Consider the following 25,151-nt stretch of genomic DNA (forward strand, 5'->3'; position numbering starts at 1 on the left):
CTACTATATAAACGTATGTAACCAATCCTGTTCTACACTACACCCGCCTCCACGTACAGGCAGCTACACCACTGCTCTGCCTCTGCTCTACCTAATGCCTGCCGTAAAATGCTACAGCACCCAGAGCCTCATTTACGTCGTATCACGTGACCTCGCTACTACGCAAACGCACCGCAGCCCCAACGTTAGACAAAGAGGCTTGGAAGGCAAAATCAGGAAGCATCCGTGACACGCAAGCTTTTCCGGTTAATAACTTCCGGCCAGCGAGCAAATAAAGAGCCCGACTGACAGAGGCAGCTGCAGGTCAGTGACATATTCACGTAGTGTGCAGCACGGCTCGTAACTGACGCATCATCCTGGTTATGTGCGGCAGCGGTCTGGTGTGTTTAGGTCTATAGAAAAGTATTTACTGCAGATCTATAGCCTATTGAGTGCAATGAAAGGAAAACATCAATGATGATTTTGTCATAACATCAGTCCTGCCGTCCATTCTCAATAAACCTGTCCGACGTCAAAATCGGCCTTGTTGCACATAGCAACCAATCACAGTGCTGCTTTAATTTTTCCACAGTAGTTAATTACATGAAAGCTGCACTGTGATTGGTTGCTATGGAACAAGGCCAGTTTTGATAAATGAGGTCTATCCTCTTCTGGGGCTGACGGTGCTGCATGTGAAGTATATGTGTACGGCCAATAAGACATCTGTCGTAGAACGGCCCGCAATTATTGTATAAAATGCACCAAAAAACTGAACGGCCTCATTGAAATACTGAGTCGACGGTATTTTTAACGGCCATCACACGGACGAGATGTACGCTCGTCTGAATTCGGCCTAATAGTCAGAGCAGACCCTTCCCACTTCCCTAATATTCACCTGAGTCTCTCCCCTCCATGTTCAACAGTCCCAGTGTAGCCTGCGGTCGCTGACCGCCGGCATCCCCCTTTTACCGGCAGCCACGACCGCAGGAATCTGGATTCCCGCCGGCGTGTCCTTTCCTAGGGAGGCCAGCGCGCACTGCTCTCTCCTGCGGCCTGTGCCGGTAGGGTGTGCGCGTTCGTCCACGTTCATAAAGAGCCAGTGCGTGCACCAGGAATGTCTCTCCCGACCAATCCCAGCACTCCCTGGACTTTATAAAGAACTCTGCCCGCTCCCTCATTGCCTGAGCGATGTCGTGTCTGACCCCGTGTTACTCTGCAATGGTTACATAGCGTCTTCCTGTATCTGAGACAAGTCCGATAGTTCAGCACAAGCCAGCTCCCCGATAATCCAGCTACTCTCCTCCAAGCGACTGTTACTATTCGTGTGGCCAGCTGCTACTCTGCGATGGCGGATTGGTCCGGTGGGTCCACATTCCCCACAGCCGTGACACTCAGCAGCCGCTTCCTACTTCTCCACAGTATTGACCGCAGCCCCCTCTCACTACCACAGTAGCCCCTTCTACGTCCCCAAAAGTTATAGCAGCCCCGCGCCACTTGCCAACAGTCACGCATGGCCACCCAACCCCTTCTCAGTAGGCAGGAACAGCAGGTCACCACCTCTGACCGCTTCTTCAGGGAAAGATAGTGCTCCCTGCAGTCAGCACCGGATGGAAACAACAGCGGAACAATGCATGGAGGGCAGAGAGCAAAACCCAGGAGCCGGGAAAGATTTTCTGGTGGCCCATGACAATCTGATTCTGTCCTGTCTTGTCATAAATGGCTGAGATAGATCGATACGAGATAGATAGATAGATACGAGATAGATAGATAGATATTAGATAGATAGATAGATAGATAGATAGATAGATAGATAGATAGATAGATAGATAGATAGATAGATAGATAGATATGAGCTAGATAGATAGATAGATAGATAGATAGATAGATAGATAGATAGATAGATAGATAGATAGATAGATAGATATGAGATAGATAGATAGATAGATAGATAGATAGATAGATAGATAGATAGATAGATAGATAGATAGATAGATAGATATGAGATAGATAGATAGATAGATAGATAGATAGATAGATAGATAGATAGATAGATAGATAGATATGAGATAGAGAGATAGATAGATAGATAGATAGATAGATAGATAGATAGATAGATAGATAGATAGATAGATAGATAGATAGATAGATAGATAGATATGAGATAGATAGATACAGTGGAGGAAATAAGTATTTGATCCCTTGCTGATTTTGTAAGTTTGCCCACTGTCAAAGTCATGAACAGTCTAGAATTTTTAGGCTAGGTTAATTTTACCAGTGAGAGATAGATTATATTTAAAAAAAAACAGAAAATCACATTGTCAAAATGATATATATTTATTTGCATTGTGCACAGAGAAATAAGTATTTGATCCCCTACCAACCATTAAGAGTTCAGCCTCCTCCAGACCAGTTACTGCTCCAAATCAACTTGGTGCCTGCATTATAGACAGCTCTTACATGGTCACCTGTATAAAAGACTCCTGTCCACAGACTCAATGAATCAGTCTGACTCTAACCTCTACAACATGGGCAAGACCAAAGAGCTTTCTAAGGATGTCAGGGACAAGATCATAGACCTGCACAAGGCTGGAATGGGCTACAAAACCATAAGTAAGACGCTGGGTGAGAAGGAGACAACTGTTGGTGCAATAGTAAGAAAATGGAAGACATACAAAATGACTGTCAATCGACATCGATCTGGAGCTCCATGCAAAATCTCACCTCGTGGGGTATCCTTGATCCTGAGGAAGGTGAGAGCTCAGCCGAAAACTACACGGGGGGAACTTGTTAATGATCTCAAGGCAGCTGGGACCACAGTCACCAAGAAAACCATTGGTAACACATTACGCCGTAATGGATTAAAATCCTGCAGTGCCCGCAAGGTCCCCCTGCTCAAGAAGGCACATGTACAGGCCCGTCTGAAGTTTGCAAATGAACATCTGGATGATTCTGAGAGTGATTGGGAGAAGGTGCTGTGGTCAGATGAGACTAAAATTGAGCTCTTTGGCATTAACTCAACTCGCCGTGTTTGGAGGAAGAGAAATGCTGCCTATGACCCAAAGAACACCGTCCCCACTGTCAAGCATGGAGTTGGAAACATTATGTTTTGGGGGTGTTTCTCTGCTAAGGGCACAGGACTACTTCACCGCATCAATGGGAGAATGGATGGAGCCATGTACCGTCAAATCCTGAGTGACAACCTCCTTCCCTCCACCAGGACATTAAAAATAGCTCGTGGCTGGGTCTTCCAGCACGACAATGACCCGAAACATACAGCCAAGGCAACAAAGGAGTGGCTCAAAAAGAAGCACATTAAGGTCATGGAGTGGCCTAGCCAGTCTCCAGACCTTAATCCCATCGAAAACTTATGGAGTGAGCTGAAGATCCGAGTTGCCAAGCAACAGCCTCGAAATCTTAATGATTTACAGATGATCTGCAAAGAGGAGTGGGCCAAAATTCCATCTAACATGTGCGCGAACCTCATCATCAACTACAAAAAACGTCTGACTGCTGTGCTTGCCAACAAGGGTTTTGCCACCAAGTATTAAGTCTTGTTTGCCAAAGGGATCAAATACTTATTTCTCTGTGCAAAATGCAAATAAATATATATAATTTTGACAATGTGATTTTCTGTTTTTTTTTATTTTTATATAATCTATCTCTCACTGGTAAAATTAACCTAGCCTAAAAATTCTAGACTGTTCATGTCTTTGACAGTGGGCAAACTTACAAAATCAGCAAGGGATCAAATACTTATTTCCTTCACTGTAGATATGAGATAGATAGATAGATATGAGATAGCTAGATAGATAGATATGAGATAGATAGATAGATAGATATGAGATAGATAGATAGATAGATAGATAGATATATATGAGATAGATAGATAGATATGAGATAGATAGATATGAGATAGATAGATAGATAGATATGAGATAGATAGATAGATAGATAGATAGATAGATAGATAGATAGATAGATAGATAGATAGATAGATAGATAGATAGATAGATAGATATGAGATAGATAGATAGATAGATAGATAATGAGATAGATAGATAGATAGATAGATATGAGATAGATAGATAGATAGGAGATAGATAGATAGATAGATAGATATTAGATAGATAGATAGATAGATATGAGATAGATAGATATGAGATAGATAGATATGAGATAGATAGATATGAGATAGATAGATATGAGATAGATAGATAGATAGATATGAGATAGATAGATAGATAGATAGATATGAGATAGATATGAGATAGATAGATATGAGATAGATAGATATGAGATAGATATGAGATAGATAGATAGATAGATATGAGATAGATAGATAGATATGAGATAGATAGATAGCCATAAACTGAGAGAGACATGATATGCCATGGACTCGTATAACCCCGACCCTAGATGTGTCCCTATCCCCAAGCCCTCAGTCCCTATCCCTCATTCCCTTACTTCTTACTTGCTTTGGCAATGCTAATATGTATTTGGTCCTGCCAATAAAGCTTCTTTGAATTTGAATTTGATATGAGATAGATAGATAGATATGAGATAGATAGATATGAGATAGATAGATAGATAGATAGATAGATATGAGATAGATAGATAGATATGAGATAGATAGATAGATAGATAGATAGATAGATAGATAGATAGGAGATAGATAGATAGATATGAGATAGATAGATAGATATATAGATATGAGATAGATAGATAGATATATAGATATGAGATAGATAGATAGATAGATATATAGATATGAGATAGATAGATAGATAGATAGATAGATATGAGATAGATAGATAGATAGATAGATAGATAGATAGATAGATAGATAGATAGATAGATAGATAGATAGATAGATAGATAGATAGGAGATAGATAGATAGATATGAGATAGATAGATAGATATGAGATAGATAGATAGATAGATAGATAGATAGATAGATAGATAGATAGATAGATAGATATGAGATAGATAGATAGATATGAGATAGATAGATAGATAGATAGATAGATAGATAGGAGATATGAGATATGAGATAGATAGATAGATAGATATGAGATAGATAGATAGATATGAGATAGATAGATAGATAGATAGATAGATAGATGATAGATAGATAGATAGATAGATAGATAGATAGATAGATAGATAGATAGATAGATATGAGATAGATAGATAGATATGAGATAGATAGATAGATATGAGATAGATAGATAGATATGAGATAGATAGATATGAGATAGATATGAGATAGATAGATAGATAGATATGAGATAGATAGATAGATAGATAGATAGATAGATAGATAGATAGATAGATAGATAGATAGATAGATAGATAGATATGAGATAGATAGATAGATATGAGATAGATAGATATGAGATAGATAGATATGAGATAGATAGATAGATAGATAGATAGATAGATAGATAGATAGATAGATAGATAGATAGATATGAGATAGATAGATAGATATGATGACCATGATTGTGCCACTCCCAATACGCTGAACTATGTGAGTGCCACCCTACAGTAAGGGCTTATTCAGACGGATGTGGGGAAATCTCGGACGTGAAAAACAGCCATTTTTCACATCCGAGTTGCCCCCGTGCGGGTCCCGTTTTCACTGATCCCCGTAGACTTGTGTCCGTGAAAATGGAGGAAAATAGGATGTTTTATTTTTCAACAGACCCTTTACACGATCCATTGCAACAACGGCCGTGTGAACAGACCCAGTGAATACATGTGTCCGTGTGACGGCCGTTGTTTTAACCATGAAAAATTCCCCCAGACTGTAACGCTGCCGCCCCCGGCTCGTGTTCTTCCAGCAATGGCTGCCGGGTGTTTGTTCTCTGATGTTTCTCGCCTGACGCGCCGACGTCCATCCGTTCCATGAAGCAGAAAACGTGACTCATCGGAGAAGACGACCCTGTGCCAATCACCGGTGGTCCAATCCCGATCCTGCCGCGCAAATTGAAGCCTTTTTTTTTCCGCTGCACCTTTGCTACATAGGAGCGGTGACCGTCTGTCGGCTCCGGAGCCCCACACGTGTCAGGTTTGCTGAACTGTTGTATTAGACACGTCTGGTCGCCCCCTGGATGATTTTCACGGTGAGCTGCTCCATGTAGCGTGTCGTTCAGCCCTTCGTAGCCGACCTTCACCTCTCACATTAATGGCGCGTGGTGCTCCGCAGATTCCACGTCGGTTATTCCCGATGCTGCCATTTGTCCACTCACGATTCACTGTCACCACAGCAGCACGAGAACAGTTCACAAACTGCGCTGTAGAGAAATACAGACACCCTGGCCCGAAAGCCGATAATCATCCCTTATAGCAACTCTGATAAATTGCCCCTTATACCCATGACAACAACGAGTGATATGTGATCAGACCGCACCCCTTATATACCCGCGACACATCACTTCCCTCATGGGCTACGCGCTGCCAACGTCGAAAGTAGGAGGTGCAAATAATAATGGGACTCCACTGTGTATTTATCGGTTTTCTCTTGTTTTGTTGGTGTTGTAGGACCGATGTTCATCCCAAGTCTCCTATCAAATTTATAGACAATGGACAAGAATCACATGACTGAGAAATTATTGAAACTCACCCTTGAGATTATTTATTTGCTGACCGGAGAGGTGAGGGCTGCTGGGAGTGTCGCACTGACATCTTTCTTACCTCTATTACTCTGGTAACATCATGACTGGGAATGTGAGGGATCTGGAGAATGCCATCATGATAGGACTCATATATAGAAGAGAAGTTGCTAACAAAGTCAATGAAGTACAACCCAGCACATACCAATCATACACTGACCCGGACTGGACAGGTTTGTGTCAGTCCACCACCATGCACACAGCGAAACGCGCATTGGAGTGTGAGGTGGTGGTCAGACAACAAATTTGTCCAATCCCGGTCAGTATATGATTGGTATGTGCTGGGTTGTACCTCAATGACTGTCACGGAGGCCGTGGGATTTTCTGTCACGGGGCCAGCAAAGGGTGGTGTGAACCCACCTTGTCATCAAGGCATTTGATGGGGAACGGAGTGTAAGGGGATTCCTGGTCCTCAGCCTTTAATCCCTGTACAGGGATCTGAACTTCACTGCCCCCAGAATAGTCTCCCTTGGTGATGGGCAACGTGACAGGTTTAGGGACAGATTGCGTCGTCAGGAATAGCGGTAGGTCAGGGTAGGCCGCAAGGTACAAGACGAGTCACACAGCTTATGGTCAGGGCAGGCGGCTATAGTCAATCAGGGGTAACAATAGCAAAGGTGTAGGTGCACTTCTAGACCTAATTTTAACCAATAGGCCGGACATGATATCAAAAGTACAATTTGCGGATCACCGAGGTAATAGCGACCGCAACATAATCCGTTTTTATGTATCCTTTAATAAGACATTCAGTAGAGCTACAAAAACACTAACATTCAGGAAGGCCAATTTTCATGGGCAAATGCCGGTTGTACACAACCAAGTGCCAATGGGGCTGTTTTTCATGGCATCTGAATGGCACCGATAGTTTTCACGGACATTCACTTTAGCGGGTGAAAAAACAGACATGTCCTATCTTTCCACGGACGGCACCTGGTGTGCTGTATTGGTTCAGAGCGCACAAGACTTAAGGAGGTGCACGAATAGGGTCCCAACCCAATTGCATGTGAAGAAGTATCCGGCACACAAACAAAATGTGGTTTAATTTTTCGGTTTTATTAATTTTGATGCCATGGACAATGTGCGTGCAACGTTTCGGTTCAAAGACCTTCGTCAGGCACTACAGGTGTACAAAATATTACACATGAATATACTGGCATCATATTTGAACAATAAGTATAACATAGTGCATAATATCAGTGGTGAGAATCAGAAATTAAAGAGAAACTTAAATAAAATAGAATTCAATAAAAAAATCTAAAATAAGAACAGAGTCTTTTGGCAAGACACATACAGAGTTCATATCTAGTCAATATGTGCGGTATTTCATTCGGAAAATGCCTCAAAATATAGACATAAAAATTTCTTTAAATATGACCAAATGTATGCTGATGGGTGACTTCCCTTCCAGTGCACAATACTAAATTCAAGGGATAGCGGTACAATCCAGAGGATCACATAGAAATTATCTAGAAATGATATAAAAAGGCTGTCAAGTGTAATGGACACAATACAACAGTGAATAATGCAGCTGTGGACAACAAAGCGAAGTATATGTAATGATAATCCGCGTTCCTGTAGATATTCTCTATATCGGTTTCCCAATCTTTGAGGAAAAGAGCATTGCAACATAGATAACATTGACCACAGAGCATCAATGTATTACATGATATAGAGGTAGTAAAGGGAATCAACCTGGGAAACCTGCATCTCTGTAGCATCATATGTATCCCTATCTGGGGTGCTGTCAATGTGTTGCCAGCGCATACAGGATCGTACAAAACTCCCACGCCCTGTCAGTCATGGAGTAGGCAGATTGCATTACGTATTGGTATAAGACTTAGTAGTGGTACAAAGCATGGCAGTGGTAGAAAGTCAAACTTGTAAGCTATTTACCTAGATCCCACTTGGCGTTGGTTTATTCAGTTGTGGAGCGCTGCAGTCAGTATGGCGGCTTGCCGCTTAGTTCTTGGCGCTAAACTGTGGTGTAAACCTCTGTGGTTTAAATGCTGTCGGTGTATGATCCTGTATGCACTGATATTATGCACTATGTTATACTTATCGTTCAAATATGATGCCAGTATATTCATGTGTAATATTTTGTACACCTGTAGTGCCTGACGAAGGTCTTTGAACCGAAACGTTGCACGCACATTGCCCATGGCATCAAAATTAATAAAACCGAAAAATTAAACCACATTTTGTTTGTGTGCCGGATACTTCCTCACAGGGACCTGGTGTGCATTAGACCTAAGGGATGACCTAAAGTACATAAACTGGGACAATGAGCAGTTGTTCCGCTTCTCACGTCCTCCAGTTCTAATAAGTCTCCCCCAGTGATCGTACCAAAAAGGAAAAACATTTGAAGCCTAAATAAATAAGTGTTACGATCTAGATTTCCATTACGTCATGTTCTCATGGCAGATTTTTGAAGTGGAAAAATCCAACGTGGACTTGGCTGAAAATCCACGGCAGAAATAGAAGGATAACCATTCAACGATAACTCAATGGAATGTCACTTTTTTTTTTGAACAACGGTTTTTCCCATCGAAATTCATGGGACTCTGAGTGTCAGCCTATTAACCCCTTCGCGCTCAGGTCAGTAATAGTACGTCCTGCTAAGTAGAACGTTCGCGCTCAGGTCAGTACTATTACTGACCTGAGTAAACACGGCGCCATCTTTCCCCGGCGCGTGTCTGAGCTGTGATACCTGCTGTTTCCGACAGCAGGCTATCACAGCTTAGTGTGCAGGGACCGATCTCGGTGGTCCCCGCCGATTAACCCCTTAGAAGCCGCGTTCAATAGCGATCGCGGCTTCTTAGGGGTTAAGCTGCCATCGCCGGCCTGCTACACGATAGCGGGCCGTGATGGCTACTATGGCAACCAGAATCCTAACAATGGACTCTGGCTACGCCATCGACGGAAGCCTAGTGGGTCCCGACAAAATCAGGACCCACTATGCTTGCTGTCAGCGAACAGCTGACAGCTCTAATACACTGCACTACGCATGTAGTGCAGTGTATTAGAATAGCGATCAGAGCCTCCTGCTCTCATGTCCCCTAGTGGGACAAAGTAAAAAAAGTGTAAAAAAGTAAAAAAAAGTTGCGTAAAAATAAGAAAATAAAAGATTTAAAAGTAATAAAAGTAAAAGTCCCCCTTTTTCCCTTATCAGTTCTTTATTATTAATAAAAATATATAAATAAACAAATAAACTATACATAATTGGTATCGCCGCGTCCGTAACGTCCTGAACTACAAAACGATGTCGTTATTTATCCCGTGCGGTGAACGCCGTAAGAGAAAATAATAATAAACCGTACCACAATCACAATTGTTTGGTCACTTCACCTCCCAAAAAATGGAATAAAAAGAGATCAAAAAGTCGCATGTACCTAAAAATTGTACTGATCGAAACTACAGTTCGTTACGCAAAAAATAAGTCCTCGCACGGCTTTATTGATGGAAAAATAAAACAGTTATGGCTCTTAGAATAAGGTAACACAAAAAATAAATTATATTTTACAAAATGTATTTTATTGTGCAAACGCCATAAGACATAAAAAAAAACTATAAACATCTGGTATCGCCGTAATCGTATCGCCCCGCAGAATAAAGTGAATATGTCATTTATAGCGCACGGTGAACGCTGTAAAAAAAATTGAATAAAAAACAATAGTAAAATTGCTGTTTTTTTAGTCACCACGCCACCTAAAAATAGAATAAAAACTGATCAAAAAGCCGCATGCACCCCAAGAAAACTACAATGGATTCCTCAAGGGGTCTAGTTTCCAAAAAGGGGTCACTTTTGGGGGGTTTCCACTGTTTTAGCACCACAAGACCTCTTCAAACCGGACATGGTGCCTAATAAATTAAATTAAATTAATTAAATGTCACCTCTACTTTGCTCTAAATTCCTGTGAAACGCCTAAAGGGTTAATAAACTTTTTAAATGCTGTTGTGAATACTTTGAGGGGTCTAGTTTCTGAAATGGGGTGTTTGATAAGGGTGTCTAATATATGGGCCCCTCAAAGCAACTTCAGAACTGAGCTGGAAACTAAAAAATAAAATAAAAATGAGGCAATACTTCGCTTCTTACATTATACTGATAATGAGCCGTGCCCACCCCGAGATGACCCCAGTTTTGACCGTTTGTATAAACGGAGACCCCTATTAGACCGTTTCAGTGCCCGGTTTTCCCAGCATTCACCCCCGAGAAGTGTATTTCTATAGATGAATCCCTGGTACATTTGAAAGGGAGGCTTCAATTCCGCGAGTACCTGCCGGGTAAGAGGGCAAGGTATGGCGTGAAGATGTATAAGCTGCGAGAGTGCATCAGGGTATACCTACAAATTTAGGATATATGAAGGGAAGGACACCAGTTCTCAGCCCCCAGAATGCCCCCCCTTACTGGGAGTTAATACAAAAATTGTGTGGGATTTGGTGCACCCACTGCTGGACCAGGGTTACCACCTCTACCTGGATAATTTTTATACCAGCGTCCCACTCTTCAACTGCCTCGCTTCCAGAAGTCCTGCGGCATGCGGCACTGCTAGAAGAAACCTGAGAGGCCTCCCTACGACTATGCTTGGGCAAACACTCAGAAGGGGTGAGAGCAGGGCACAATCTAGCAGCAACATATTGTGTGTCAAGTACAAGACCAGGGAGATGCCACACCAGTACCCATGTACCTGTACGAGGTACCAGTACAGGGACCCCCAAACTAGACTGCATCCTGGACTACAATAGGTACATGGGAGGGGTGGACTTGTCAGATCAAGTCCTGAAGCCTTACAGTACTTCTGGAAGCGGGGCCACAGGCATCGTACCAGGGCAACACTTTTTAGGAGAAGTTCCCCAAACTGGCAAGAAGGGAAAAAGTCAAAAGAGGTGCAGAGTCTGCTATAAGAGGGGGATAAGGAAGGACACAATATATCAATGTGACGCGTGTCCCGAAAAACCAGAGCTCTGTATGAAAGAGTGTTTTCAAATTTATCATCCATCCCTTTATTTTTAATTTACCCGAGTTTTACTCGCTCTGATCCACTTCGCACAGCTTACCCCTCCTCATCTTTCCCCTCTGAGCCCTGCTGTGTGCCCAGGCAGCTGATAACAGCCACATGTAGGGTATTGCCGTACCCGGGAGAGCCAACATTACAGTTTATGGGGTGTAGGTCTCCGGTGGCACATGCTGGGCACAATATATCGGACACTGACATGGCATATATATAGAAAATTGCAAATCTCACTCTGCACCATCTGCTGCGCATTATCTTTTACACAATACCTGTGGGGTCAAAATGCTCACTACACCTCTAGATGAATTCCTTAAGGGGTGTCGTTTTTAAAACGGGGTCACTTCTCGGGGGTTTCAACTGTACTGATACCTCAGGGGCTTCTGCACACACGACTTAGCACCAGAAAATTCCCAGTAGGCCACATGGTGGTCCTTTCCTTCTGAGCCCTCCCATGGGCCCAAACGGCAGTTTATCACCACAAATAGGGTATTGCCGCACTCAGGACAAATTGGGCAACAAAATGCGGTATTTTATTCCTTGTGAAAATAAGAAATTTTGAGCCAAAACTACCTCTTATTGGAAAAAATAAATTTTTTTTTAATTCACAGCCCAATTCAAATAAATTCTGTGAAAAAACTGTGGGGTCTAAATGGTCACAACACCCATAAATAAATTCTTTGAGGGGTGTAGTTTCCAAAATGGGGTGACTTCTGGTGGGTTTCCATTGCTTTGATACCTTTGGGGCTCTGCAAATGCGACATGGCACCCGAAAACCAATCCAGCAAAATCTGGGCTCCAAAGAACACATAGCGCTCCTTTCCTTCTGAGGCCTCCCATGGGCCCAAACGGCAGTTTATCACCACAAATGGGGTATTGCCGCACTCAGGACAAATTGGGCAACAAATTGGGGTATTTTATTCCTTGTGAAAATAAAAAATTTTGAGCCAAAACTACCTCTTATTGGAAAAAATTTCATTTTTTTGAATTCACAGCCCAATTCAAATAAATTCTGTGAAAAAACTGTGGAGTCTAAATGGTCACAACACCCATAAATGAATTCCTTGAGGGGTGTAGTTTCCAAAATGGGGTCACTTCTGGTGGGTTTCCATTGCTTTGATACCTTTGGGGCTCTGCAAATGCGACATGGCACCCGAAAACCAATCCAGCAAAATCTCTGCTCCAAAGAACACATAGCGCTCCTTTCCTTCTAATACCTCCCATGGGCCCAAACGGCAGTTTATGGCCACAAATAGGGTATTGCCGCACTCAGGACAAATTTGGCAACAAAATGGGGTATTTTAATCATTGTGAAAATAAGACATTTTGAGCCAAAACTACATCTTATTGGAAAAAAGTTTTTCTTTTTAAATTCACAGCCCAATTCAAATAAGTTCTGTGAAAAAACTGTGGGGTCTAAATGGTCACAACACCCATAAATAAATTCCTTGAGGGGTTTTGTTTCCAAAATGGGGTCACTTTTGGTGGGTTTCCATTGCTTTGATACCTCTGAGGCTCTGCAAATGCGACATGGCACCCGAAAACCAATACAGCAAAATCTGGACTCCAACAAACACATAGCGCTCCTTTCCTTCTGAGCCCTCCCATGGGCCCAAACGGCAGTTTATCACCACAAATGGGGTATTGCCGCACTCAGGACAAATTGGGCAACAAAATGGGGCATTTTGTTCCCTGTGAAAATAAGAAATTCTGATCAAAAATGACATCTTATTGGAAAAATTGTCATTCTTTTAATTTCACAGCCCAATTCAAATACGCGCTGTGAAAAAACTACGGGGTCAAAATGGTAACAATAACCATAAATTAATTCCTTGAGGGGTGCAGTTTCCAAAATGGGGTCAGTTTTGGGGGATTCCTACTGTTTTGGCACCTCAACACCTCTCCAAACCTGGCATGCTGCCTAAAATATATGCTAATAAAAAAGCACGACCAAAATGCACTAGGTGCTTCTTTGCTTCTGGGGCTTGTGTTTTATTCCACGAGCGCACTAGAGCCACATGTGGGACATTTCTAAAAACTGAAGAATCTGGACAATACATATTTAGTTGTGTTTCTCTGGTAAAACCTTCTTTGTTACAGAAAAAAAATAGAATAAAATTGAAATTCAGAAATAAAAACGAAATTTGCAAATTTCACCTCCACTTTGCTTTAATTCCTGTGAAATGCCTGAAGGGTTAAAAAACTTTCTAAATGCTGTTTTGAATACTTTGAGGGGTCTAGTTTTTAAAATGGGGTGCTTTATGGGGGTTTCTAATACATAGGCCCCTCAAAGCCACTTCAGAACTGAACAGGTACCTTAAAAAAAAGGCTTTTGAAATTTTCTTAAAAATATGAGAAATTGCTGTTTATGTTCTAAGCCTTGTAACGTCCAAGAAAAATAAAATAATGTTCTAAAAACGATGCTAATCTAAAGTAGACATATGGGAAATGTGAACTAGTAACTATTTTGGGTGGTATAACCGTCTGTTTTTCAAGCAGATGCATTTAAATTCTGAAAAATGCTATTTTTTCTAAATTTTCTCTAAATTTTGCAATTTTTCTCAAATAAAGACTGAATATATCGACCAAATTTTACCACGAACATGAAGCCCAATGTGTCACGAGAAAACAATCTCGGAATCGCTTGCATAGGTTTAAGCATTCCGACGTTATTACCACATAAAGTGAAATATGTCAGATTTGAAAAATGGGCTCTGAGCCTTAAGGCCCAAACTAGGCTGCGTCCTTAAGGGGTTAAAACGCGTGAAAGTCAGCCACGGCCTCAGTTGAAATCAATTCTTTTTAATACCATAGGATTATTCAAATCCGATAGACCTATACAACAATCTCTATCATTTGTGTATTTCTATATCCAGGATTACGCACCTGTAAATAGTTCTACTCGGCAAGTCACAAGAAGTACCATTTCCCATTTGTTTCGGCGATCACGCAGGACTCGGGGTCTTCCTATAGAACATTCCACATCACGGGTACATGAGAGGAAGAACGATGGGAAGATCCTGGACCTCACCAACAAGATCATTCATCTGCTGACGGGAGAGGTGAGCCGGGGGCTGGGAATACCGGGACATTATAGAGGGACACCCGGGGAGGTGTCGGGATGATGACTGTATCATTGTGTGTCAGGTTCCTGTAAGACATGAGGACATCACCGTCTGCTTCTCCATGGAGGAGTGGGAGTATATAGAAGGTCACAGGGATCTCTACGAATATATCTTGATGGAAGATAAAGACTTTGGCAATAGTAAAGGTGAGTGAACCCCAATGACTGGTGTATTAGATACTTTTCATGTAATCGGCCATTTTTATCCTAAATTTGACCCCAGTAGAATATGCACAGACCCCACACAGTGAGATAAGCATCCAGGTAGACATATGAAGCATGAGAGCCCTATCAAGACATGTCACTAGTCAACTTCTGAAGAAACAGGACTATAAAACCCCCCATTGCGAGGTTCCGCCACCCACCCCTCCTGTCACTTTTAACTAATAGGGGGAGGAAGTGAAAAAGAGGGTAAAGAGGAAGGAAGAAAACATCAACGCTGTTATCTAGAGATGGATGATCCAAGAAGAGATCCCTTCAAAAGGTCAAAAAGAGTAATAAGGACATTTGGGAGAGAGGACTAAAGAAGGACAGACAGGGAAAGAAATAATTTAAAGGGTGTAAAAAGGGGATTAGGGGAGTAGGGGATGGTCAAGCATGTATTGGCAAAGGCAGCCTGAAACCCTTTGAGAGTAAGGGGGCCGTGTAAATCGTTGATCGGCGCTCATCGGTAGCTCGTTGATCGGCGCTCGTTTGCTCCTGTCACAAGGAGCTATGTATGAGGACGAGCGATCATTACTACGATGGCTCCTCCCCATACATTTCTATCATGTCGGCAGCACGTCTCCCGGTTTACACAGATGTGATGCTGACAGCGGTAATATTTTCGGCTGCATGAACGATACGATCAACCGATGAACGAGCGTCCTGATAATTTGGCCTGTGTAAAAGGGTCTTTAAGGAGTCTAAAAGGAATCGGTCACCTCCGAAAGCCCCCATAAACGTTAAAAATCAGTCAGTGAATAGATTAAAAGACGCCGATTCCGAATCTTGGTACTCACTTGCATTCCCTCGCTAATAAAATTACAGATTCGGCGACTTTTAAGCTATATACTGATTATTGTTTAGGGGTATTTTCGGAGGCGACAGTCTTTTTAAATCAAACATATATACTGTACCTGGGATGGAAACGAAAAAAAAAGCAGCCATCTCCGATCACAGTAGAGGGATGACGCTAGAGAGATCGGGAGACTGGACCCCTTGGACATGAGTTGAATAATTATGGTATTTATCTGGGAACCAGCAGGACAGTCGAGGGGAGAGGTTTTACAGAAGGGTAAAGGAGCTTTCCCACAAACACGTATCCCAAAGCCATAGGATAGGGGATACATGTGTGATTGCTGGGGGTCCAACTGCTGGGACACCCATCGATGAGGAGAACGGGGGCCCGAAAGTCCCCCGAAGTGCTCCATGAGAACGCTCGACCAGCGCTCCATTCATTTCTATGGCACTTCCGGGACGGCTGTCTACGGCGGCTCCATAGAAATGAATGGAGCGCGGGTCGAGGATTCTCATGGAGCACTTCGGTGGACTTTCGGGCCCCCGTTCTCCTCATCGATGGGGTATTTTTATTATTTGTTAGTTACCCAATTATTAAGCACTGCAGAATACGTTGGCACTATATAAAGATTATTATAATTATTAATACGATATCACTCTTTATAACATATCAACCCAAATCCTTAAAGTGTTTCTCGTCACAGGACCGTGTTCCGTCTAATCCTTGTTTGGCCTCCTTTGTTTTAAACGGCAAAAAATTTAGATTTTAGCTTTATGAACCTTTGAAAAAGATAACGAGCTGACCCAGAATTGTGTTACATTGAGCAGGGACTTATTTTGTGTTACTTTTGTTGTCTTTTTTTTATTCTGTTCATTTGTTTATTGTAGATTTAAATAGGGGAGAAGCTGACGTAGAAGAGGACCAAGCTGTCCCGTCACCACCCGGCGTAAATAAAGATACAAGTGACACACCGGCTAAGGCAGGCAGGAAAGCTTCGAAACGGAAAAAAACAAGGAAAAGACGGGCCAAGTACGTCAACAAACAGAAAGACAAACTTGCCACCTGTAAGAACATGCCTGCGGATGACGAGCCACCGGATCACACATCTTCTACGCATGAAGATGGCAATTTTGATAGCGATTTCACTTCTTTAGCCGAAAATACCCACAATCCTCACTTGTCGGGTGAATTAAGACCAGTCGAAAATGAGAATTTGACACCTTTCGATATACATGAAAACATTACAACTAGTCGAACTGGAGAAAATTCCGCAGATGATACTTTTTTGCCGAATAAAGATGTAGATGTTGAGCCTCGTTGTCTGGAGTTCTTGTCTTGTATTAGAGAACCTCCTATAGATACTCATACGGCCACGCCTGGTACACGAGCACTATACGTGGATACTCCTGTTAAGGAGGAATCGGTACCCACAGATACTGATAATTATGGACCAACACTATATCCATCTACTCGAGATCAGGAGTCATGGAGCCAAACAAATGACACAGTCGCTAATATTGACGCAGCGGGTCACACGCAGCACCCACCAGCTCATATCAAGACGGAATCTGTCCCTTGCGAAGAAGAACATTTTTCTATTCACGTGCCACCCGATCACATGCAGACACAATCTCCTCCTCAACAAGTTAAGGTGGAACCCATCTCTCACGAGGAGGGCTACACAGTATACATCCCCACAGACTGTAGTCAGAGACTTTATACCTCAACGCCTGGGCACACAATAAACAGCGCTAAAAACGCAGCAAAAACGGACACGTGGTTTTCTGTAAGATCATTCAGGGATTGGGATAAAACACCTGGAAACCGCCAAATGGCGCAGACCGTAGACGGGATGTACGTCTGCTCCACATGCGAGAAAAGCTTCACCTCCCACTTCGGCCTCGTCAAACACCAGACAATGCACAATGGAGATAAAGTGTCTTGTCCACAGTGCGGAAAATTGTTTTACTACAAGTCAAGCCTGGTCATCCATCAGAGGATCCACACGGGGGAAAAACTCTTCGCTTGCCCGGTATGTGGCAAATGTTTCACTAATAACTCCAATCTGGTGGTACATCAACGAATTCACACGGGAGAAAAACCATTTGTTTGCTCAGAATGCGGCAAACGTTTCGGACACAAAGGCCACCTGAACCGGCACCTCAGAACTCATGAGACAGAGAAACCGGCCACTAACATTGAGAACTATGTCAACGACAGTTATCAAAACCATTGGAATTCCCATAAAATAAATGGCTGGTCTTACAAAATTCACGACACTGGCCGTTACTCTACGTATAACAAAAGTGTTTAATGGACGGCGTATTTCAGATACTTATACATTTACTTGCATTTGTTTGATCTTTGCCTGTTGAAGTGCTGCGTTTATTTCCGGATTAAAAGGAAACGGATAAAAAGAACATATATTTAGTGTTTCTTACGATTAAAAAATACTTCCGGAGAGTTGATCAGGGAGTACAAGAAAACGGCTACATATGTTTATTAATACGCCACTGCCTTACCTCTTTTCATGTCGTCATATCCCAGGCTGCCTATAGAATTATGTGTGGGAGGAGAAGCTAGCTACTTCCTCCCTTGCATCTCTACACGTCACTGGTCAATGATCTCAGATCATCTTTCACATTCTACAGCCACATCTTCAATAAAGCTAGTCTCTACACAGTGAGAGAGATGGTCGAAATCTCTCAGTGTTTGACAGGGAAGGAGCCTCTTGGTGACCGAGTGACAGAGAAATGAATCCGAAGAGAAAATCCTTAAATTTGTTTGCAGGCTTAAGTCTCCTTGACATGTTATAATCCTGTAAAAATACAGCAGAAAGGGGCACAATGTGCCAGATAGAATAAAATGCGACCTGGCTGAGGTAGTATACGACATCATTACGGTGAGTTTGGAAAGTCTGGAATTATATTAGATATAGTGTAGTAAATGCAAAAGCTGGAGATAACCCACAATTTACAGGGAATAATGTTAAAGCCACGGGCACAATTCGAAAACAATCCCAACCAGATATGATGTCCAGGTCGGACAAATCCTTGATCAGACGAAGGTACTTTTACACGCCCATGTAAATAAGCGCCCATCAGCGAGACAGCTCATCGATTGGCGCTGGTTTGCTTCTTTCAGAAGGAGCTATATCTGGGGACGAGCGCTCATTACTAAGATCGTTGGTCCCCATACATTTCTATCATGTCGGCAGCGCGTCTCCCGGTTTACACGGTCGACAACGATAATAGTTTCAGTATTTAAGTCGATACGATCAGCTGATGAATGAGCGTTTGCTTGTTCATTGGCTGATCATTGTCGTGTTTACACAGGACAATGATTGGGAATGCGCACTCTCATGAACGCTCGTTTGCACAATAATTGCCCAATGTAAAGGCCTCGAGTCACACAAGGCTTTGCCTCACTAGTCATTTATTCTCCTACAGTCAACAGTTGTGTATGTGTTTTATTCCATTGGTTGGCAAAATTATTGTACATATTAATATCAATGGGGTATGTGGACCCACTAGGCCGCTCCGCCGTAGCAGCTGGCCAAATGACAGTCAATAACAGTCTCTGGGGTAAGAGTACCTGGGAGGATGTTCAGGCAGATGCTCGGAGTTGCAGACACGTGGCACAGGTGATACTTGGCGTGGAAGATACCAGACGTGGCAGATGACACCAGACGTGGCAGATGACACGGAACGTGGCAGATGACAACACGACTCCAACACTAGATACAGCTCAGGAACAAGCACAGTTACGGGATACAGGTAGAATATGGGAACACTGGGAGCAGGATATCAACTAAGGGACCATTTGCAAGACTAACATGGGAATACAACAACAATGCTCATGCAACGAGTGGAAGGGCAGAGCGCTTTCTATAGTCCAGGAAGTAAGGGGATAGGTCAGGGAACGTTTAGTTGGTGGAATTGGTGGTGGGATAAAAACAAAAACTTTAGTAAAAAAATTAAATATAAAAAAAAATAGGGTTGTACTGGCCATGACCTTCACTCAGAAAATAGCATCAAGCGGAAGGGACACAGTGCTGGCTAGACCGTGTTGCCTCTATATTCTAGCATTCGGTGAAGATCTCGGCTAATAGACCCCTCTGACAGGTTTAAATTACATGTTTAGGGCTCATTCAGACAAATTATTTTCACGTCCGGGCGCTGTGCCAAGTGTAGAATGGACAGCACCCGAACTTAACATTGACCCTCATTCTAGTTAATCGGCCAATTCAGATGACCATTTTTATTTTTACGCACCATCCATCCGTGATGAAAAGATTGCAGCATGCTCTATTTTTGTCATAAGAGACAATAATGTGGATCCAGATCGTCCTCCACATCAGTTATGGGTCTATATGTGAGGACATTGAGTTACCAGCCAAGGTAGGAGTTCCGATTCAATATTATCAAACAGAAAAAGCCCAAAAACACTGAGTTGCCAAGCGAATTTTAACCCTCCTGGACCTTCCTCAGACGTCTGGTCGAAAAATAACCTTTGCAGTTCGAAGGATGCCAGTGGTAATGTTTAGGAAGATTAGAAAAGTTATAGATTTGTTTTCATCATCATGAATATTGTTACCATACAGACAATGAATAAGAAGGTGTTTGAAGATGGTTTCAACTGTGTTTTTATTGAAAATTTTTCAACAATATACATATAACTTAGAGCAGCATGAAGGGCCATGCAATTCACATAGTAAGACAGTAACTTTCAATAGACAGACAAAACATCTGGGAAAAAACACAGGGGTTTAAGGGGGTGAGGAGGGGGGGGATAGTCGGAGCTCCACCTACCACCTAATCTTGAGTTCCCTGTATCCAATACTTGTCCCACGGGTCCCACACCACTTTGAACCTGTCCAGTTCATTGTCAATAGAGGCCGTCATATGCTCCATTGTACGTATTTCCCTAATTCTAGTTACTAAGTCGATGTGGGAGGGAGGGGTTGTCTGTCTCCATTTCCATGCTATCAACGTCTTAGCGGCTGTAAGAAAGTGTCGAAAGAGTCGAGCTGGTGATTTCCCCAAAGACCTAGGGGGAACATTTAGGAGGTAATGAAGAGGGTCTAAGGGAATATCCTGCTGCAACACCGCCAATGCCAAGTTCTTAACTTCCAACCAATACTGTTGTACCAGTGAACAGCTCCAGAAAATATGGAACAGATCACCTCTCTGACCTCTACATCGCCAGCAATCCGACGGAATACCCGGATTGAAGCTATGCAGAAAGGCAGGGGTATGGTACCAAAACATAAGGATTTTATATTGGTTTTCCTTATATGCAGTGCAGATGGAGGTTTTAGCTGCTTGCGACCAAATAATCTGCCACAATGAGAGCGGGATGGATTTATTCAGTAAGGCCTCCCACTTCAACATGTATCTATGCCCAGGCGGAGGGGAACCCTCCGGGGATAGCAATAATGCATAAATGGCTGAGATAAGCCCCCTAGTGGTGGTAGCATACCGACATAACCTTTCGAAGCTTGTAGGTGCAGTAACCCGCGTGGATCTAAAAGTTTGCTGCATGTAATGTCTAACCTGAAGATAGTGAAAGAACGCAGCGGAGGGAATATTATGATGTTTTTGAAAGTATGAAAACGGGTGAAGCTCTTGCGTGTGGGGATCAACCATATCAGCCAGGTGAAATACCTCAATTCCCGTCCACAATCGGACTATTCGGGAGGTAGTGCCCCCCGGGATAGTGGGAGTGTAGAGTACCGAAGTCAAGGGCGGGCAACCCGATGCCAAATGGAAGCGGTTTTTACAGGTTTCCCACACCTCCCTTTGAAATCTCATGGGACCCAATAAAGATGCAGTCGGCATTACTAGTGGGTCACCCCATAACAGGGAGTTTGGGTGGACCGGGGCCATCCATAGCTTCTCTATTTCGGTCCATTTATTGTACGCCCTTAAAGACACCCAGCTGGGTATGCGACGGAGGTGTGCCGCCCAGTAGTACTTCACCACATCAGGGACCGATAGCCCACCCGCAGATCGACCCGATAATAAAACTGATTTCGGAATTCGATGTCTGCCGGAGTGCCATATGAACCTGAGGATAGAAGACTGCATAGCCCGCAATTCCTTCATAGGTACTGCTACCGGCAAAGTCTCAAAGTAGTACAGTAATTTAGGGAGCAAGGTCATTTTGACCGCTGCTATGCGCCCAAAAAATGACATGGGAAGAGGATCCCACCTGGCCATTAGCTGACGTAGCTCTACAAACAGAGAGGGGAAATTAGCCTTGTAAACCGACGTATAAGAGGGAGTGAGTTGAACTCCTAAATAAGTCAGGGAGGTTTCCTTCCAGTTGTAGGTGTAGTTGTGTTTGAGTAGCTGGAGCTCCTGGTGTGGAACATTAAGAGGGAGCGCTTCCGTTTTAGATGTATTAGTTTTATATCCTGACAGCCTCCCATACCTACGGAGAACTGTAGTAAGGTTAGGGAGGGAGGTATGAGGTTTAGTGATAGTCAAGAGGACGTCATCTGCAAACAGGGAAACCTTAAACTCTTTATCTTGTATCTGGACCCCCGCTATATCCCTGGATTTCCGTATTTGAGCTGCTAAAGGTTCTATGCATAGCACAAATAAAAGTGGGGATAGGGGACACCCCTGACGTGTACCATTCCAGATTTGAAACGGAGGGGAGGTGGAGTGTGGGAGTTTAATTGCCGCTGTTGGTTTGGAGTAGAGACCACGCAGTGCTGTCAAATAAGGGCCCGAAATCCCAAATGAATTTAGAGTTTCGAACATAAATGGCCATCCCAAGCGGTCAAACGCCTTCTCTGCATCTAGACTAAGAAGGATCGCCGATTCCTTTTGCTTTTGGAGGGCATCAATGAGGTCAAGGGCCCTTCGTGTGTTGTCTCCTCCTTGCCTAAGAGGCACAAAGCCCACTTGGTCTTTGTGAATCAAAGAAGGGAGCCAAACATTGAGTCTATTAGCTAGAAGACGGGTGAAAATTTTTAGATCCGAATTCAGAAGGGCTATGGGTCTGTAATTGGAGCACTCTGCGTGGTCTCTACCCGGTTTAGGGATCAGCGTGATATGAGAATGCAGGAATGTTTGAGGGATGGGAGAACCCTGTAGGAATTCATTAAATAACGAAGCCATCCGTGGAACCAAGATCTCTGCAAAGGTCTTATAATACCCATATGTAAAGCCATCTGGTCCAGGGGCCTTACCACTAGGGAGGTCCTTCAATATATCAAACAATTCCTCCGCAGAGATCGGGGCATTCAGGGATGAAAGCTCCTCATCTTTCAGTTTAGGGAGAGCACAGGAAGAGAGATATGCTTGCAGCGTTTCCCTCCGACGAGCCGGATCAGGTGGTAAGGTATTTGGCAGGTGGTATAAGGATTTATAATAGTCATGAAAAAGTGTGGCTATCGTGTCTGGGTGATGCTGGAGTATGCCCGCCTTATCCCGAACCGCCTGTGGAGTACGAACAGTCGCCTGATCCCGCAATAGTCTGGCCAGAAGCGAGTGCGCCTTATTACCTTTGTCGTAATATTTCCTTTTTGTGTATAGTAATGACTTTTCTACCCCCTTCATAGCTAAGTCCTTGAGTTGTGCTCTAGCCTCTATCAATTTCCGTAGTGTCGGGACCGCCGGTTTAATCCCCATTTCTCTCTCCAACTTAGTAATTGTCCGATGGAGAGCCACCCGCTTGGCCCGAGAGTCTCTTTTCAATCTAGATCCCATTACTATGCATTGCCCTCTCATCACCGCCTTATGCGCCTCCCAAAGAGTGGATACTGAAGGAACCGATCCCTCATTAAGTGCATAAAATTCCCGCATATGCCCGGCCAGGCTGTCCCTAAGAGAAGGGGACTTAATCAAAGTTTCGTTTAAGCGCCAATGACATACTCTCGTATTTGGTTTCCCTATCTGTAGGGACACAGAAACTGGTGCGTGATCTGACCAAGAGATGGGGTCTATATTCGCCCCCTGGAGCGCACGGAGGGCAGGGACATTACCAAAAAAGTAATCTAAGCGTGTATGAGTGCTGTGCGTATGGGAGAAGAAGGTATAGGACCTATCACCTGGGTGATCCACTCGCCACAAATCATAGAGCTGGTGCTCTCTAATTAGTTGCCTAAAACGTGTAGAAAGTCCTGTAAGGGTGGGCGTCGGAGTAGCGTGTGTAAGAGAGACCCTATCCATGGACGTGGAGAACGGGACATTAAAATCTCCTCCCACCAGCCATGCCCCCCTAGGAAGCTTCTGGAGTTTAGAAAGGAGTCTACGTAGGAATGGAATCTGTGCGGTATTAGGAGAGTAAACGTTACATAAAACGATGGGCTGTCCAAGCAAAGTCCCCTCTATTATAACATATCTGCCTTTCGGATCTAGATGTGAGGTGTGAACTTGTATGGGGCAGGAAGCTGCTATCAAAATGGCCACCCCCTCCCTTTTGCGACCTGACGAGGCAGAGTACACAGCAGGATACGCCCCTCGGGCAAATTGGAAAGTTCCGGATGAATCTAAGTGTGTTTCCTGCAGAAAAGCAACTTCCGCTCCAAGCGATTTCAACTCCCTGAGAAGCAAGCGTCTCTTCACATTGGAGTTGAGACCCTTGACATTAAGTGTGACAAATTTAACCATGGTCAAAGATGTATGAAAGAGCAAAGAATGATGTGGAAAGTGCGGATGTATACAGCTCACAGTTATGTCGGGGCCAGTCCCATGTCGGTTTCAAAGCAAGCAGTGTTCTACGGCGTCCTTCTACCTTGGAGGTTCTTGGAGGATTCACTGTCGTCTCAAGTGTTATTTCGGATGAAAGTAGGAGGGGAGGGAAAGACACTGGGGTAAAGACGTACCAGGGAGACAATACACATATCTGCAGTGAGAACAAAGAGAAATGCATGAGATCAATGAATTTCAAACACACTCAGAAAATACTACCAGGGAGAATACTATACCCTGGGGCGGGTGATATTAAAGCAAAAGAAAACTGGTAATACTATATTACCCTTTGCAACTCTCTCTAAAAACAGAGGGAGAACTGCAAAACAAATTACCCCTATCAAAAAAGGAGGTCGGGTCTCAACAGTCGAGGAACCTAGTACAAAAGTACGTATAAATACGTACAGGCCGAGAAAAAACAAAAAGGGGGTGAAAGAGCCAAGTGTATCCCGGGCAATCGCGCCCTGCCACAATTTACGTTAACGAATTAAAGCGAAACAACATAAAATCAGAAATATAATCCTAAATGCATTTTTAGCCTAGGATAGTGCAACTGGCGAAGGGAGCAGCTGGTATGGGTGACCAGGCTCCTTCACATATATTACGGAGGTGCCGTGTATCTGCGCAGCGTCAATCAATTCAAATCAGGTCTTGGTGAA

At 43.3% G+C, this 25,151-nt stretch overlaps 1 protein-coding gene across 1 annotated transcript; it reads left to right on the plus strand.

Moving 5' to 3' along the window:
* Positions 1-162: 162 nt before the first annotated feature.
* Positions 163-18,207, plus strand: LOC142663418 (uncharacterized). The gene is made up of 5 exons (XM_075842042.1): positions 163-303; positions 6,524-6,636; positions 14,540-14,725; positions 14,811-14,934; positions 16,675-18,207. The coding sequence occupies exons 2-5, from the start codon at positions 6,565-6,567 to the stop codon at positions 18,099-18,101; spliced, it is 1,809 nt and encodes a 602-aa protein (XP_075698157.1). The 5' UTR covers positions 163-303; positions 6,524-6,564; the 3' UTR covers positions 18,102-18,207.
* The last annotated feature ends 6,944 nt before the right edge of the window (positions 18,208-25,151 follow it).

The sequence above is a fragment of the Rhinoderma darwinii genome, chromosome 11 (genome assembly GCF_050947455.1).
Source record: "Rhinoderma darwinii isolate aRhiDar2 chromosome 11, aRhiDar2.hap1, whole genome shotgun sequence".
In the NCBI taxonomy this organism is placed as follows: domain Eukaryota; kingdom Metazoa; phylum Chordata; class Amphibia; order Anura; family Rhinodermatidae; genus Rhinoderma; species Rhinoderma darwinii.

Bases quoted from the DNA above. Each gene is read 5' to 3' on its own strand.
- LOC142663418 (XM_075842042.1), top strand. From the start codon at position 6,565: ATGGACAAGAATCACATGACTGAGAAATTATTGAAACTCACCCTTGAG. The intron at 6,637-14,539 runs GTGAGGGCTGCT...TTCTATATCCAG, and splicing joins TTTATTTGCTGACCGGAGAG to GATTACGCACCTGTAAATAG. The intron at 14,935-16,674 runs GTGAGTGAACCC...TGTTTATTGTAG, and splicing joins AGACTTTGGCAATAGTAAAG to ATTTAAATAGGGGAGAAGCT.